Consider the following 17,356-nt stretch of genomic DNA (forward strand, 5'->3'; position numbering starts at 1 on the left):
CCTTCAAAGGCTAAGCGTCACATAGGGCAGACCAAATCACGTGCATATCCACAGCCCGCCAAAATCGTCGCCCACCAAATTGACAACCAATTTGCCAACCGCCGATTTTGTGCTGGATTTTTTTTTTTTTCTTCTTTTCTCTCCTCATCACCCAACGCCAGACACCAGGATTTCCTCGTCGCCAAGAATCCCCAACCGCCAAAATGGTCAAGCTGAACAAGAGTGAGTTTAGCTTTCAGATCCAAACCGAATTGATTGAATATTTAGAACTAACAAAAATCCAACAGACCTCCACTCCTCCCGAAGCAAGAGCCGCCGTGCTCACTTCAAGGCTGGCTCTGGCGAGCGCCGTACCATCATGAGCGCCCCTCTCAGCAAGGAGCTTCGTGAGAAGTACAACGTATGTTGGATCTATCGCAAGAGAATTTTTCGGGGCAACAAAAGCTAACAATTCTGCTCCAATAGGTCCGCAGCATCCCCATCCGCAAGGACGACGAGGTCACCATTGTCCGTGGCTCTAACAAAGGCCGCGAGGGCAAGGTCACCTCCGTCTACCGTCTCAAGTACGTGATCCACGTCGAGCGTGTCACCCGCGACAAGGCCAGCGGCCAGAGCGTCCCTCTGGGCATCCACCCCTCCAACGTCGTCGTCACCAAGCTCAAGCTTGACAAGGACCGTGAGAGCATCCTGGCCCGCTCCAAGGTTGGCCGTGAGCTCCGCGCTCCCGGCAAGGTCTCTGCTTAAATGCAGAAACACTTGGACAACCAAAAAATCAAAACGGGAACGGGACGATGGAGGTGAATAATTTTTTTTCTTCAGCTTACACAATTCTTCCATGTGATGCATCCATGGCACAATAACGGGAACAAGGGAATGGGCATTTGATCCGGCGTTTTTTAGCGATACCCGAGACCTCCCCTGCAGGTCCGGCGTTCTCAGCAGGGTAGATGAATCGAGAATTTTACGATTCTCAATGGCCGTTTCACCAACTTGTTGTGTGAAATGCTCCATGGGAGGTGTTTCCCGAAGCTTTGGCTGTGTCCCCGTTTCATTTTTTTCTTGGCTACTGTCTCGATGAGACTTTGTGAACTCGACTTGTGTCGAGGGGCTGTCACAACCCAGCCTTCGTAGACTGCCATCAGTCTTGGCTTTTGAAACTCTTGAAGAGTGAAGCAAGACAAGGCACATATACACAGGTAGGTCGGTTGTTCGCTTCGTAGTATGCTGTGAATCCCGCTAGATAATCTCCGCGTCGACCACAATGACTGATGGTTTTCGAGGTATACGACTGGCGAAGAACAAACCCCGACTGAGACTCATACCACGAGTCTCTATCGCTTGCTGAAGATTTCTGCTTGCCTTCTCTGCAATGGAGTTAGAAATTTGATAGTGAGGAACAAACCGTAGACGATAAGTTGTTTAGAGCCGTGGCTGGACGATGCTACGTAAAATCAGATTGTCGATGAAGACACAGTGCGAGTAAGCTCACTCACGCTACACGCCTGCCAGTACACAAGCATCTTCATTGTCAGGTATAGGTGCTGCTCCTCCTGGTCTGCTCCCTTGATCATGCTGGACTTGGAGCCAAAAGACGAAAGATATTTAGCAAAGCAAAAGCAATATTATTGATTATAAGCAAAATGAGATTCCCCCAAAGGCCAAATTTGCTGCTTGTTAGCAGTTGGTCGACCACTGAAGAACCCCATTTCTACCTGTAGCAAACTATACTCTGTACAAAACCTCCAACAGCTAAACATAGCCTCGTGATTATTCACATGCCAACGTATTACATCTATCATACAATGGAACTCTAACAATAAGCGACACGCCCTGAGTCTGTTAAAAAGCAATAATTACACCGCTCCTTTTGGCCACGAATAAATGCTGAGATTGACATTGTATTATTCTCAGGTGATTCGTCGTTGACAAAGAAGGCGGCAACAAAGTCGAAAGGAAATAATGCCGAAATCTCGTAATCTTCATGATAGGTATTCATACAATCCGTAAATGTGCTCGTCATAAAAGATGATTCTGCTGAATCTTCGATTGAGTTGCTCTCTGCAGTACCATGAAGCCGTACTGCCGTGTTCTCAAATCGCTGAAGACCGCTTTTTCGATCCTTGAACGCCTAGATAGGTATTGAGCTTGCCGTCTCCAGGAGGTCTGTTCTCAATCTGTCTCTCCACCACGGAGTTCACTGATCCGCTTTCATTCGAGTTTCCCGATTTACTAGCCTGCTCCCGGGGAGCAGAGTTGATATTGGTGGCTGTAGGCGCAAGAGATGCAGTGGCGTGGCCGCTATAGTGAGGCAGAACGCCTTGAGCTGTGGTAGACGAAACCGTTCCGGGGACTGCGTTACCACTCGAGGTACCGCGTTTCATCATCTCATGCCAGATGCCGCTGCGAGGTCTTGGCCTAGAGATACTCTGTGTTAGTCGAATCACGATGTAGGAGGGTAATTTACGGACCGAGTTTGACGTAAAGAATTACGTCCTTTGAACACAATGTTTTTCTCATCATTTTCGTCGGGACTGTCGCTCTCGGAGCGAGCATTGGGACTGTCAGCCACAGTCACCTCATGACGACTTCCCCTGTAGACCTTTTTTCCCGTATCTTGACGGGAACGACGAACAACCAACATATTGCTATCTCGACTAGGGGCTGTGGATTTCTGAGATGAACCGGACTCAGTTGAGGTTCCCATTGCACCTCGCCCACATGGATGCGGAGTACATCGAGAAGATTGGAAAGGATCAGTTTCAGCTTCACCGTTCCTGCCACCGCCTTCAGTCTCAATCACACTGGCCATGACAGAATTAAATCTCTGATTGAGGCCCGAGTCATTGTCGGGAGATTGACTGCTGTCTGGCGAGGGTGGATAAAAGTCCTTGCCATCGAATTTGGGAAGACCACTTTGAAGGTGATGGGGAGCGTTGCCCCAGTACATGTGACGAGCTCGGAGTTCGTCCTCAGTTAATGGTCGTGGGTAAATGTAGTCCGTATCCTGAGCTCGCTCAGCGCTCATTCCAGGCGGGAGCTCTCCCACAAGATAAGGCTTGGGAGGCACATTTTCCTCGTACCTGGGCCGAATATTGACAGAACGTGGCATTTCGTCGCTGGCAGATTGAGTTTCTGCTGCGCGAGGCTGAAATGGAGGAGCCAGCGCTGCAGTGACAGGCAAAGCTGATGATTTCTTGCTGGCAATAGTTTCATCGGCTTTACCCAAAGACTGCACTTTAGGCGCAGCTTGAATGCTAGCACTGTCATGGTTAGAAGAGAAAGCAATTCGCTGGCTTTTTGAGTTTCCCTTGTCAGTTCGCACAATAGAGGCTTCGTCTGGGAGACTGGAAAAGCTGTCAGCGCTGTTTTCTTGTTTTGCGCTGCTACTAGTCACTGGAGATTTTGACTGATCATCATCTGCGGATGTTGAACCACTTAAATCGTCCTGAGATTGATCCTTTGTGAAACATTTATTTTCATTGGCAGCCTGCTCATCTTGAATCTTCTCGAAGTGCTCGATGGAGTGACGCAACGACTGCGCATGAAGCTCCATGGTTCTTTCATCAATTTGATGCTTGTTGTATTGTAACTGGTCCTCCGTCCACTTGAGAGAAGCTCGAAGCACCGAAAGCTGTCTTTTGGTTATCTGGCTGGCTCGGATGGAGGACTGATGTTGTCCAGCAGATAGGGCAAAATTCGGTGCCGTAGGGTATGGCTGCATGGGAAGCGGCACGCCAGCTGCCTGAGCTTGAGGTATCTGTCCATTGCTCTGAGACAAAGGAGACATGATATGACTAGGGACAAATCTCTCGCCAGCTGCCATGGGTGACAACATTGGGGGTCCCAAAAATCCATGATGAGGTCCCAAGGCAAAGGGTTGGAAAGAACTTCCAGACGGCACCATCCATTGTCCGTTATGGATATGGGGCCGTGTAGGATCGCAATGGTCAGAGGCAACAACCCGAGTTGGTGTTGCGTTCTCCGCAGCTCCGGTTTCACTTTGCCGGTCATTATTTGCTGAGTTTGGCGGTGGCGGCGGTACTGCCACGAGACCTGGAACATGGCTCATGGTGTGAGGAGCCATTCCCATAGCCCCACCAATATTGAACCCTACATGCCAGGGCATAATAGGATACGGGGCTGGTCCCATTGGCATAGGTACCATGCCAGGAGCAAAGCTCGGAATCATAGCATGCGGAGGGAAAAAGCCAAAAGGCTGTGGCATAGCAAACTGGCCTTGCTGCAGAGACTCCCGGCTAGGTTGGTGGCTGTTGTTGGTAGCTGCCTCCATGGCAGGCTTTTCTCTGGGCCACCTAGCTGTGGGTGATGGAGAACCGCGTGTGTTCGGTACGATGCGACCACCGGCTGTAACTCGAACATGAGTTGGCGATACAACTGCTCGGTAGAATCGTTGGAAACCTTCATTTTTCTGAGCAGCTAAGCCAGCCGGCGCAGAGATGGGTTGTGCTCCCACGGCATCTGAATCAGTGCGGCCACGGTATCTCCATTCAGACTCAGTACCATCTAACTGTCGAGCCCCTTCTCCACGACGAGGAGAAGAATTATCTACACCTCCAGAGAACTTGGCTGGCTCTTCCATGATGTGAGGAAGTGGGCGTTCAAGAGGCAGTCGTAATACTTCGCCTAAAATGATTCCAGCCGATTAGCAAAGGTATCAGAGTATCTGCAAGAGAGAATCTTACCAAGGTCTTGATCTTGGCGAAGCTTTGCTTGGAGCTGACCGTATAGTCCTTCTCCGACAGGTGCCTTCTTAAGACGGAGAAGCTCGTGAGGCGTATAGGTTTGGACGGCCATTGCTAGTTTCAAAAAGACCGCAGGAAATGTAGATAGGCAATCCTTCCTAAGTGAAGGGAAGCAACAGAAATGAGGAACAGTAGAAGTCGCGAAGGAAACAGTTGCAGATGAGTGCAAATCGAAACAAACACAGTTGTGGCTGGAATCTGTTCTGGTGAGTATGCAATTAGCAAATCGTAGTCAAAAGGAGACAGAACTCTGCAGCTGCTGGTAGGAAAAAGGGGAAAGAGAATGTCATCCACAGGTGCACACAGAGTTACAGAGAGGAAAGGGAAGAAAAGCATTACCAAACGAGTGCCAAGTGAGCACGAATATGCATACAAAGCCTTAGAGAGCAGGCGTCCAACAAGAGGAAGGGGGTCGAGCGGCGAGAAACTGAAGCTGTCTGGTGATCGAAAGAGTGCAGTTGAAGTTGGGTAGAAGTGGAATGGCGTGTGAAGAAAGCAAATCGAGCACGAAATGAGCACCGATGAGCTGCCCTACCTTGGTACCCAGGACCAGGTACCTTCCAAGATCTGTAGAAGCCGAGTTAGCAAATTCGAGAAGGAGCGTGTTCGAGGATAGCCGAGTCAGTCTGTACTTGCCAATGAGATGAGCTAAAGCAGGAAGTTGCGCTGAGCGATCTGGGAAACTGCGAGGCACACGGAGCTGTTCTTCAAGCGAAAAGCGAAAGGCGGGTGACGTCGTCGCCTGATATTTGTCAGCTTAAGATACCAAAGAGAACAAAATCAAGAATCTCAGTCTCCAACCCAGTAGATAGAAGCTTGGCGCTGATGCGCCGATTATCAGCGTTTGGATGCTACTGGAGTGGAAAGCCAGGGACCTAGTGGTGGGCTGGAGCCAACATGGAGCAGGAGATATCGAGTAGGTACTATCGAGTAGGTACCAAGAAAATATGGTCAATCAAGAAAGATGGCGTGTAGCCGAATAGCCTCGGTTGAATAGCGAGAATATCTGTTGCTAAACAAGGAGTTATATCTGGTTAGAAGAACAGAAGATATCTGGAAAGTGCGTTTGGCCGCAGTGTGGATGAGAAACTTCAACAGAAGGTGCAGTGCATGAACGAGAAGGAACTGTTGGCCAATTGATATAGTGCCGAGAAAAAAAACAGCACAAAGCGAATATTTACTCGTTGCCCCGGTGCTGCGCGTTATACACGCCTGGAGACGTGACGGCTCGTTTCATGTTACAAGCAAAGCTTTTCCTACTTGATCAACAATCGTGGAGATAGGCTGCCGGACGCATGCCGGCTCGGCGGACCTGTAACCCCCGGAGACATAACAATATTGTGAATTCAATGCCTGGCGGAAGGCAATCGGAGGAAATCTCAGAAAACTTGCTCAGATCAGTGCACCCAAATTCAGTGACTTGGTTCTTGCACGTCCATTGAGTTGTGTTGCTTCCATGTTCGTGATAATCTGGTCTTGGTGTACCACCTTTGTTATGTATAATGGGTGGGCCTTTGGAGTACCGAGCGACGCTTTCTGAACGGTAACTGAAGACTATTAGTACATTGATAGACCAATTGCTACAAGGCCTCTGCTGGAGTGAGCTGATTTTGCTTTGCCAACATGAAACAGTCAATGAATAGCTTCAGATGAGCAAGTTTTAATTGACTCGCATGATGGGCTGATTCATCATGATCTTCTCACTTTAAAGGAGTCTAAATAAAGACATTAGCTCTTGAATATCAAGTAGAGTTAGTATCCAAGCCGCATGCGCAATTTACTTCTTATTCCATTCATCACCAATGACTCTCTCTAATCGTGTAGAGGAAAGTTGCTGGTGAGATGATTTTCCAAGCACAATCAGGCGGCCACTTTCATATGGCCTAGCCTTCCCATTACCACCTCGTCAGAACTTAGTAGAGGGACCCTTGTGCCCAAAGCAATATCCATATGCAAGACGCTCGTCAAGTCGAGGGGGAAACAATGCATGGTTGCAACTAAGTAGCCGCTCAATCGGTGCTTACAATTACACACCATCGTTCCTTATGTAACACACCATGACAGCCGCCATCATATCAGGGTATTTGCTGGTAGAAAACAATCCCCTCGTCAATTCCAATACAGCCCCAGCTACTCCTGAAAGGATATGTCAGTCTTTGTATTTGTAGGGGATGAGAAATAACCTAGCGAGATACTATATGGCTGTAGTCATGATTGAGGTAGAAACAAAAGATATTGTCAAGTCAAATAATTTGCTTCATATGCCATTATGCGATAAGTTAGCCAAGAAAAATAGATCAAACCCCCAGTCACCGCTCCAAAAGCCTGAATCCAACATCACGCCTCATTCGGCCGGTCAAGCCAGGTAGATTATGCCATATACACACCTTGCGATCTATTGGGGATGAATCTCTTCTAGAATAACGCTTGAATCTGCCAAGCCTAAAGTACATGTACTCAAGACCTAGATGCCCCAGAGCCAAACAATCGCATTTGCTGTCAAACAGTACTGCTGCCACTCTTTCTACTACCTATAACCATACTGTTAACGAATAAGAATAAGAGAGCCAGGTATGCTTGAATCATATGCCTTGTTGTTATTTGACGATGATACTAAAGATTGTTCAAGCCTGCTTGATGGCTAGGCATCCCAAAAGATGAGGCGATCTAGGTACGAGATGTGCAGTCACAGAAAAGAGGTGAAGAGGCCAATAGAGTGGGCGATGAATTTGATCAAGTGAGAAAGCAGAGAAAAATAAAGTGAAAAGTATCTGCATTCAATAGCAGTTTAGGTCAACAGCCCTTGCTATTGTCAAATGTGCGCCGGCTGTCACACTCTAGCGAAATGGCTGTCAGCTGTCTCAGATAATGAAGCATTCGGGTTTTCTTCTCTGCTTCTATCTAATGGACGCAGCATCAAGCTTTTCGACATTGAAAAGGATGTGAAAAAAGATGCAGTGATCACAAAAATGCTCTTCATATTCATGACTTTGCTATGCAGCTCTGGGAGCGACTCTGGAACGCCTATCTGTTAGACGTAGCAAACGGAACCTGAAGAACACTAAGGTAGCTTGTAGTTGAGGAATTCAGGGGGAAAAGTGAGTAACCAGGGCAATTGCCATTGATTGTATTAAAGCTCGCAGATTGACGTCTATGTATCTAAAGCTTTATCACAGTATCTCGTGATCTGAGGTGCAAATAGCTACTATAGCTACTATAGCTACATATAGTAGCTGCTATAGCTACTATCGCTACTATCGCTACTATCGCTACCATAGCTGCTATAGCTGCATGTGCCATTTGGGATTGGACAGTTTCACATGCTAATTATCTATATAAATACAGATTAGATGCGCTAATTTATACCATGGCTGTAATTACAACTATTAGTACCCAATAATTTGGTGTTAAATACCCCACTAAAGAAAGAATTGAACTCGGGAGCTTAGACAGAAGGTAGGCTGCTTTATCTTACAGAGGTGTGCAGCAGCTTGTTTCAAAGAGATCAATTAATGTTACATGTCTGGTGCAAATCCTGCCATTGCCAAATCCCTTGTGCCTCTTTGCGTTACCAATTTAGGTTACACACTAGCTTTTGATAGGCCCTTGTCGACAGCCGAGCATGGGAGAGGTCTCCGCACCTCCAAAGGACAAATGGATCGCGAAAAAGCCTCCTTCGCCTGATGCTACCCCGCCGTTGCCTGTCATTAGCTGCCCTAGTGCTGGAGACGTTGTGATGCTATGAAGATAGTGCGCTTGTGGAACCCTCCGCGTGGAGCCGCTGACTTGTCCTCGGCAACCAAGACGTTGGAGGGAGCCGAGCCAGTTCTACGGCCCGCGGTATATTAGCAGCTGCGTAGGATTGCCTTGGAGCTGACAGCGGATGGATCAATTGGGGCTGAATACATCATAGGCAGGGGAGAGCTGTTTATAAATACCTTGGTGATCCGCCGAGTTTTGAGACGGGAATTGACTTTGGCTAAACTGCTAGATGATATGAGGTTAGCTGACTGCTTAATCACTCAGCCATAAATCCACCCGTATCCGGCACCGCCATTGCTTCTGTATCCAAAGAGTCATTTTGTTGTATCTCTTCTCATTACATACTATATCCATTTGGCCCTCTACTTTCTGTGTATTTAGCCCCAAACTTACGATACACTCTCGCAATGGCCCCTCTTAAGCCGTACTGGAAACAGCCCTCCCACCCCGACGTCCAAGATGTCGTCGTCAGCGGAGCCGACTTCATGACCAAGAGCCTTTCAAAAGTGACTGTGCCACCATTTGGCCTGTTCGCCAAGTTTGAGTTTCCCCCTTGCGATGTGGCCGAGAAGGCCACCTACGCTACGGTGCAGATGGGGAGAGATAGGCACCTGAATCTCAACAGCGACTTGCTCTACATTAACCACTCTTGCGAGCCGTCTCTTGTTAGTTGAACCAACCACCGGGATAGTGAAGACCTGTCATAAGATCTTTTAAAAAGTTTGGCTGTTAATATTTACCTATAGCACTTTGATATGGGGAGCATGAGGATTGTGGCTGGCCCCAAAGGCCTCCGTCCTGGAGATGAACTTACAGTTAGTAAACCCATATTTCTCACTGCTCCACCATTGCCATGATACGGATTCGGACTTATTTATTCTGATTGTTCTCTTTCTTATAGTTTTTTTACCCCTCAACTGAATGGGACATGGCTCAGCCATTCGACTGCTTTTGTGGCAAGCCCACTTGCAAAAAGGTCATATCTGGCGCCAAGGACATGCCCTCTGAGAGTCTCGAAGGCCTCTGGCTCAACGATCACATCCACGAGCTCCTGGAAGAGCAAGCTTCTTCTCAACAATACCAACTTGGCTCAATCTATGAACATGGTGGCGTGCGTTCCACCCAGCTCCCAGAGGCTGTCTTGAATGGTCGGGTAGAGAAGCTGAACGGCACGGATGCCAACGTCGATACTCAAGGCCTTGGATTATTGCGCCGCGGAGTGACTTCACGGGAGATGAGCGGCGAGATGGGCGGCGATACTACCGTCAAAGTTTGATACTAGTGGCCTCTACGTTCAAGACTGGTTGCATCATTGAATTGGAGGTCTGGTGGCTCATAAGGATTCAACATCCAAAAGGCTACCAAACGAGTTTTTTTTTTTCATCTTTCGTTTCTATTTTCTTTAAAATTTCGAAAAAGTGGAGGAAAAAAATTTGATTTGGATTGCTCACGGAAAGGAGTAAACGTTATCTAAAATCTATCTATAGGTAAACAATAAAGCTGCTCAAGCGCACGCAAGAGCAGGAAGAAAAAAAGAGTAAGAAGATATACAATACAAAATTTTCAACAGTTCCTAATTTATACCTCGCCTCTGGCGATATGTCTTTTCCCATTCTTCGCGTTCCAAAAAGCGGCGTGCGTGAAAAGCTCGTGTGAACCGCCATGCCTCTGTATCAGCCATATTCCAAGCTTCGAGTGAAGTGCGCATCTCAGTTCCATTGATGAATGGCTTGCTCATCATGACCACTTGCTTGGCGCGATCAAGAAGAACCTGTTCATGTGCGACTTGTTTGACCCTGTCTGGCTCTTCTTCATCCTTGAGCAAGCGTATAGCCGGCACCGGGCTGAGAGATTTTCCGTCATCCATGCCTTTGTCGGGAATGGTAAATCCAAAATGCCACTCCAGATCACTGGGTATTTCATCATCTGCAAGAAGCCATAGAAATTGCGTAGAGTTGGCCTCACCGGCTACTAGCTCTTTAAATTGTACCACTCTGCGACTTGACGTTACGCCAGAGCCGAGATAAGCTTGAGTAACGGCGCTGAGCCACGTATCTCGAGGCGATTCAAGAATCCAAGTGACATTGATGGATTCTCGGAGATTATTCACTAATGCAAAAGACCAGGGATGCGGAACTGCCCCAATTGTAAAAACGTCGGGCGAGTTGTGGAAGCGGAGGCGTGGAAGCACAGTGACGGCCATGGGGGATGCCACGCAGGGAGAGCATTTCGGTATATTCGGAGGACAAGACGATAGCATCGGGCTTTCAGGGCAGGATGCTAGAGACTGGGCCAGCTTCCAAGCACCGGCGACCATGGCTGTGGCGTGCTTTGGAAGGGGCTTCATGACTTCGATACCCTCAGAGAAGCTGTTCTGCCAGATGACTAAAAGATGATAGTTGATGAGTTTGTTGAGATTGCGGAGAGTACCAGCCCTATCGGCCTTTTGAATGACTTTGGCATATTTGGTTTCGATAATGTTGGGGCTATAGTAAGCAAGCGGCCTACTAGTAGTATTGACTGCTACTGCAGTGTCCGAAAGAGCTGCCGTAACACTCGTAGTTTCATGTATGTGCTCTATCTGTAAAATAGTCTGTAGGGCTGAATGTACATCAGCTTTTTGGCCAACGATGAATGCATTGTCGAGGTCTGTCCATTTCGTCAAGCTTGGGAATACTCCAGTGCTCAAAAATGGTACCAATTCGTCTTGCTGAGGAACGATTGGGAACACTGTGAATTCTGATAGTATGCCTCCACCCATAGCATCCCAGGCGAGCCATCGCATGAGATCTTGTCTCAGCTCTGAGGTTAATGGCATCCGCTGTACTTGGTCATAGAAGGAATTATTCATAGCATCGGCAGCACTTAGCACAACCGGACGGAACCCTTGTGCCCACCAGGCACGGCGCCATGTCAAGAGCAGCTCGGTTTCAGCATCCCTCTCATCCACCGTTGCCTGCTTGTCCGTGTCATAATAACAATAGATAGGCTGTCGAGTCTTGAGAGGAGGAAGCAGTATCCACTCAGCATCGAGCGTAACTGAGCTGGAAAACGAGGTCGAAAGAGACCGCTCATCTTCTAACCAAGATGAGCCATTGTACTTGATAATCTTTTGTTGCAGATGAAGAGGTGGTGGTTGATGAGACGGTGCAACGAATTGCTCGGGAGGCTCGTCGCTGATATGAGAAGGGGGTTCTTGTAACTTGGGCTCAACGTCGGAGGAGCTTGGCAAAGCTGGGGTTGTCGATGACAAGTTGCCAAGCAGTAGGATCGCAAGAATAGCCGAGAGAACTAGTATCACAGGTATTCGACGGGGGCCAAGTCGAGGGATTGGCTTGCCCCACGCCCCAGACCGGCCGCGCATCATCTGGCGGCTTGCACGATACAATCAACAAGTCCCATGCAAGCCATGCAAGCCATGCGCAGCTAACAGTAGCGAGATCGGCAGCAACAAGCCCCGCCTAGACCGGAGTCTTGTTGGGAACTCTGATATGGAGCGGCATGGATGTTGCGCACCTGTAGGGAGAGTGCGCAACGCGTGAATACGATGCTTCAGTGGTTTTGAGTCGCGTGGAGTCTTGATTTCCTGTGGCGAGGGCGGTGGAAAGTGGCGCATTGCGCGTGGCGTTCAGTCCGTGTACCTGAGTTCATACAAGAACTGCGTGTAATGGTGAGGTACCGAGGCATCAGTACGATGTTAGCGGCTTCTTCTCCCGCGCCTAACGCAAGAAGCGGAGAGCTATCAGGCCCGTCTATTTCAATAAGAGTCTCCCGGCATTAGCAGCTTCACAGCTAACGCCTTGCTGAAATCCGACAAAGGACCGTTTTGCCTTAACTTCTGCTTCCCGTGGTGTTATTGGAAGCGGCCTGTGCAAATCACACCAGACGCTAATGCCGACCACGTCGTAGTGGCCAGCGTTTCTATGTAAGAGCCGCCAAATCAGAGGCCATCAGAGCTCAATCATGACTGCATAGCCTGGCAGTGCCCGTACTTTGTTTGCGCATATAAACGCCCAGTCGGCCAGCACTAGACTTTCGCATGTAGCAGGCAACAGCGCCAATCCCCCACCAGGCTGAATCATCTCTTCTGTTTCCGTGTGATTATCCTGAGCCGAATACCTCTTGGCTCGCATCTGGATATCTGCCCGTGCCTATTTCACTGCATCTTCGCGCTTCTGGAAATACACCTGAGCATATTCAACATGCAACGCTCTTTGCCGGCCGTCGCATAGACTGAACGGCCAGCGCTCATTCATTGATCTTGTATAGGTGCGTGCGCATATCGTCGGCCGGAGCACACACAAAGTCATACGCCAGACTTGTGACCAAGAAATCGGCCTTACAGAGAGAGTTGTTCTTTTTGGTTGGCAATTCTCCTGCTATGCCAGGACAGCATAGCCATTCTGACGAGCCTCTGACATTCACCGGGCTCAGACTGGGGTGCTGAATATACAAACAGCTGCGTTAGCTGTCTGCAGCCGCCTGAACTGGTGAATTCTGTCTGCTCTTCGTAGGTACTTTGTTCTCTAAATTTATCGATAAAAAGCCCTCCGAGCCTCCCCAACACTGCCAACCTCCTCCACACTTGCCTCCAGCGGCATCTCCCACTCAGCATATTTCGTTTTGAACATTAGAGGCGTTTCTTCTTCTACTTCCTCTTGTTCTCCCTTCTATCTCTTTCGGTCTCTCTATCAAAGAATCGATTTTACCAACATCATCTTCTTGAATAAACGGCGAATCAACAGCGAGGGGTAGCGAGCTATGCATTTTACTCATATTTAACATCCGCCAGGTTGTTCGATCAAGCCTTCAATCATGGGCTTGAAGCAATTTAACCAAGATCTAGCCGCATCCAAAGAAATATCGATCAGCGCTGCCGTCTCAAACATTCGACGAGGGGATTCTGATGGCGAGGCCGTCTTCACCTGGTCATCGTCCAATGACGTCGCAACATCTCTTGATATCCAGATTCTGCTTCTCGGTGAGCACAATCGTCTCCGGCTTCTACCAGAGAGAAAGCTCAAAGCTAATGGTGCGCAGATGTCGACTCGTATCCTAACAGTTCGAGCGTCATGATATTCACAGAATCAGATCACTCCACCGTAGATGTCTCTTCTCTACTTGAACGCCTATCGTCTTCTCTTGCGAACAAGAACATTGAGACAATCATCAAAGCTGTTGCAGAGAAGATATCTGCCAAGTTAGAGCTCACCAATGATGAGCGTGGAGACGCTGACTCGGACAACGTGCCTGATCTGGACGACTACGACGAACTGGAGTCAGAATACGACGGCGACGACGACGACGACGACGACGACTTGCTTGAAGCTGCCTTCCTTCCGACTTTCTCCAAGGCATTACCAGATCGACCTCTTGACGCTGCGATCTCTATCAGACAGTTGAAGAGAGATTTACGAACTGCCCAATCGGCTGGCATCTCGGTAGGAGTCTATCCAAGGAGACAGCTGCGAAATGCCGAATTCTTTTCTCTATCTCTTCGAGTAATGAAGCTTGGCATTCCAGAGCATGCTCTTGAGGCATGGGGCCTTGAAGATGACGAATATTTAGTTCTCCTGTGCCGATTTGCGCCGCGTTATCCGACTGTTTCAGAGATTTGTAATCCTACTTTCGAAGACTGGAAGCCACAATTTTGCTTTGGGAAATGTTCAAGGCCCAAACCATCCGCTGAGACTTCCCGTCTCGCTTTTCTGACGACAGCTAATGGGACCAGAGGCAATCGAGAAGCTGACAGGAGTAGCAGAAAGAGCGGTGATGAAGCTACCAGCGGAGGATTTACTCCTCTTTACATGTCAAATTCAATCAACATGCTGATGAATTCCGACTTTCTCAAGCTGTTGCGTATGAGACGTGACGATGGATTATCGTGGGACGGGGCTATCCGACGTCAAAGGGTGCTCGCTAAAGGAGGGCATGACGTTTTGCAGCAAAAAGATCCTTCTAAAGATGACACATCTGACAACTTGGTATTCGAAAATTCGATACCATCTTTGAGCCATGATTACGCCTTGGATGAAGCGGAAAAACTCAGCCTCCCCATGGTTGCTATGCAATTTGCCTTGCGGCGCCTTGTTCGTTGTACCAAGTATTGCATGGTTTGCCACCAAAGATTGGAAGATGAATTCGAAGCTCTCAAACCCTACGTCTGCAGTAATCCTCTCTGCACCTATCAATTTGTTTCACTTGGGCTTGGAGCAAACACTGAACATGAAATTATCCACAATCCTTACGTAGTCGACATCTTAATCAGCTTTTTCGCTTCAGCCCTCGCACATCCCAATTCTTTGCGGCAGTACCCCACTGGTCTCAGTTTAAAGGCTGTGAGCACCGGATCGAAGGCCAAGCCATTGCAGCATTCTGTTGCTGAAGCTTGCTTCCTTGAAAGATCAATCCGTCTCGATCCAACCGATTATTCCAGCCGTCGCAGTATCAAAGTAGGAGATACAATATTAGTCGTCATTGATGGCGTGGAACCGAGCCCAACCTTGCCAATCCTCAATGGAAGTAAGTAGCTAACCCCCCCCCCCCCTCCTCTTTCCCTTTACTTTCTAGTTTTGTATTCTGCACTCCTTCCTAGGCACAGACCCCCATCCCCTTGAATCGTATCCGGCTAGTCTCTTCTAACTTTCTTCTTACAGATCTCGAGAGACATGTTTGTAAAGTGACGAATACTATTGGCAACATCTGCTCTTTTGAGATTGTGACAACGATGACAAACCCTGTCAACATTCTCACCCTGCCGGAAGAAGAAGAGCCTACACAAGCCTCGAAACCTGTGAGAGGATGGTTAAAAGTCTTGATTTTTCAGTATTCCAACGATGTTGATGACCTTGATGCGACCGAACGATCAGCTGCCCTAAGTTCAATACTCCGCGGAATCCCACCCGTGCTGGATATGAGGGCTTATATATTAAGCAATCCTAGCAAAGGCCTTGCGTCGTGGAGTCGCATTGACAAGAATGCGTTTACCCTTCTCCAGTGGATCATATCGTCCAATAGGTCTCTTATTCTTCAAGACGATGCGGTGCCGCCTCCAGCCGACTCATCAGAAAAGTCAGATAATCTTGAGAAAGCTGAAGCTGTAAACCCCAACAAAGTGCAGGGTATGCCAAGCCAGTGGATGCAATTTCGATTCCTGCAGGGGACTCCAGAAAGGGAACGACTTTTTATGAAAGAGTTGACTACTGTGGCGCAATCCGAAAGCCCTGAAAAGCGGTATCCATCAATATTCACCTGGCATGGCAGTCCCCTTCGCAATTGGCATAGCATCATACGAACAGGACTTGACTTCGAGACTATTGCATTTGGACGCTCTTTTGGGAATGGAGTGTACATGAGCAAAGATTTCTCGGTGAGCATAGGGTACAGTGGTAATGTGCCTAACCCCCGGAATTCATCTGGTCTGCATGCTGTAAGTCTATTTTCTTCATGGTTCTTACTTGCTCTACTTCTTTTACTTACTCTACCCTTTTCTCAAATAAGTTGCTGATAATCTTTCTGTAACAGGGTAATTTCTGGCCCAATTCGGTCCTCAGGCCGAGTTCTGCTATTTCTATATGCGAAGTAGTTAACCGAACGAAAGAATTCGTAAGCATTTCACCTCACTACGTGGTCAACAAGATCGAATGGATTCAATGCAGATATCTATTTGTTGCTGTAAATCCAGAGCCACGAGCCACGCAGCAACCCTTTCCAACGAAGCCCAAAGAAGCCGGTGTCGGATACATAACTCAATGTCCATCAAATCAGCTCCTCGCACCTGGTGGCAAACCAGTTCAGATTCCATTATCGGCAGTTCCGTCGAATCGTCAGCGTTTTCCTTTGGATAACTTTTTACAATCTAAAACCAAGGAAGCACCGAGTACGCCGCTTGATGATCACGGCGAGACGGACCACGAGCTCCTTGTAGACTCTGAAGACGAAACCATTGGCAACAGGCGTAAGCGCCGGAATTCATCAATAGGTTCGTCTGATAGGCGAAGCACGAGACTAAAGTCTGCAGATTCTGAAGTTCCGGCTGGTGAAGGTGATTTAATCCGACTCAAGACCAAATTTACGTCTGGTAGCCTAGACCTACAAGGCCTCCCAAAGCTTCCAGAGCCAAGCTGGGCTTCAACTTCCCCAGCAGCGCTCAGAAACTTGAACCATGCCATCAAAGAGATGCATCAGATACAAAGCAGTGAAGACATTGAGGTCCTTGGGTGGTATATCGATTTCAACAACCTGAACAACGTTTTTCATTGGATTGTAGAGCTACACAGCTTTGAATTGGGGCTTCCTCTTGCTCAAGATATGGAGAAAACGGGCTGCACCAGCATCGTGCTTGAATTCCGATTCGGCGCCAGCTTCCCGTTCTCTCCTCCTTTTGTTCGGGTTGTACGACCAAGGTTTCTACCTTTTTCACAAGGGGGCGGTGGCCATATTACAATCGGAGGAGCCATTTGTTCCGAGATTCTCACCAACTCGGGGTGGTCGGCTGTTATGTCGATTGAGAAGGTGCTCATACAGATTCGCCTGGGCTTGACGGAGTCAGATCCTCCTGCGAGATTGGAGATGAAGGCTGGCACGAGTGACACGGGAGATTACTCCATCGGTGAGGCAGTTGATGCCTACCAACGAGCTGCAAGATCACATGGTTGGGCGATTCCGGAAGATGTGCAACAAATTGGACGGCTTTGGGTAACGAGTACTGATTAAAGGAGGATTTACATGTCCAGATGTGGCCAGTGGTGCTTAACAAACAGGTTGAATATCAGACGTTGACAGCGGTAGTAGTAGTGCAGTGATAGAATAGAGAAGCGGTACAAGCGGTA

At 48.3% G+C, this 17,356-nt stretch overlaps 5 protein-coding genes across 5 annotated transcripts; 3 read left to right on the forward strand and 2 right to left on the reverse strand.

Annotated features, from left to right (window-relative positions):
- Nucleotides 1–203: 203 nt before the first annotated feature.
- On the forward strand, nucleotides 204–744 carry TGAM01_v204993 (50S ribosomal protein L26e; the record flags this gene model as incomplete). The annotated part of the gene is made up of 3 exons (XM_018803551.1): nucleotides 204–222; nucleotides 288–400; nucleotides 466–744. 3 exons carry the CDS (start codon nucleotides 204–206, stop codon nucleotides 742–744), a joined length of 411 nt encoding a protein of 136 aa, XP_018663248.1.
- Nucleotides 745–2,090: 1,346 nt separating this feature from the next.
- On the reverse strand, nucleotides 2,091–4,815 carry TGAM01_v204994 (hypothetical protein; the record flags this gene model as incomplete). The annotated part of the gene is made up of 3 exons (XM_018803550.1): nucleotides 2,091–2,415; nucleotides 2,469–4,644; nucleotides 4,704–4,815. The coding sequence occupies 3 exons, from the start codon at nucleotides 4,813–4,815 to the stop codon at nucleotides 2,091–2,093; spliced, it is 2,613 nt and encodes an 870-aa protein (XP_018663247.1).
- Nucleotides 4,816–8,932: 4,117 nt separating this feature from the next.
- Nucleotides 8,933–9,801, forward strand: TGAM01_v204995 (hypothetical protein; the record flags this gene model as incomplete). The annotated part of the gene is made up of 3 exons (XM_018803549.1): nucleotides 8,933–9,190; nucleotides 9,272–9,340; nucleotides 9,427–9,801. 3 exons carry the CDS (start codon nucleotides 8,933–8,935, stop codon nucleotides 9,799–9,801), a joined length of 702 nt encoding a protein of 233 aa, XP_018663246.1.
- A 297-nt stretch (nucleotides 9,802–10,098) lies between these two features.
- On the reverse strand, nucleotides 10,099–12,141 carry TGAM01_v204996 (hypothetical protein; the record flags this gene model as incomplete). The annotated part of the gene is made up of 2 exons (XM_018803548.1): nucleotides 10,099–11,816; nucleotides 12,042–12,141. The coding sequence occupies 2 exons, from the start codon at nucleotides 12,139–12,141 to the stop codon at nucleotides 10,099–10,101; spliced, it is 1,818 nt and encodes a 605-aa protein (XP_018663245.1).
- Nucleotides 12,142–13,340: 1,199 nt separating this feature from the next.
- TGAM01_v204997 (hypothetical protein) lies at nucleotides 13,341–17,240 on the forward strand (the record flags this gene model as incomplete). Its single annotated transcript, XM_024549551.1, has 4 exons — nucleotides 13,341–13,506; nucleotides 13,566–15,047; nucleotides 15,182–15,954; nucleotides 16,050–17,240. 4 exons carry the CDS (start codon nucleotides 13,341–13,343, stop codon nucleotides 17,238–17,240), a joined length of 3,612 nt encoding a protein of 1,203 aa, XP_024405683.1.
- Between the last annotated feature and the right edge of the window lie 116 nt (nucleotides 17,241–17,356).

This window comes from Trichoderma gamsii, assembly GCF_001481775.2.
Source record: "Trichoderma gamsii strain T6085 chromosome Unknown Scaffold_15.2, whole genome shotgun sequence".
NCBI classification, from domain to species: domain Eukaryota; kingdom Fungi; phylum Ascomycota; class Sordariomycetes; order Hypocreales; family Hypocreaceae; genus Trichoderma; species Trichoderma gamsii.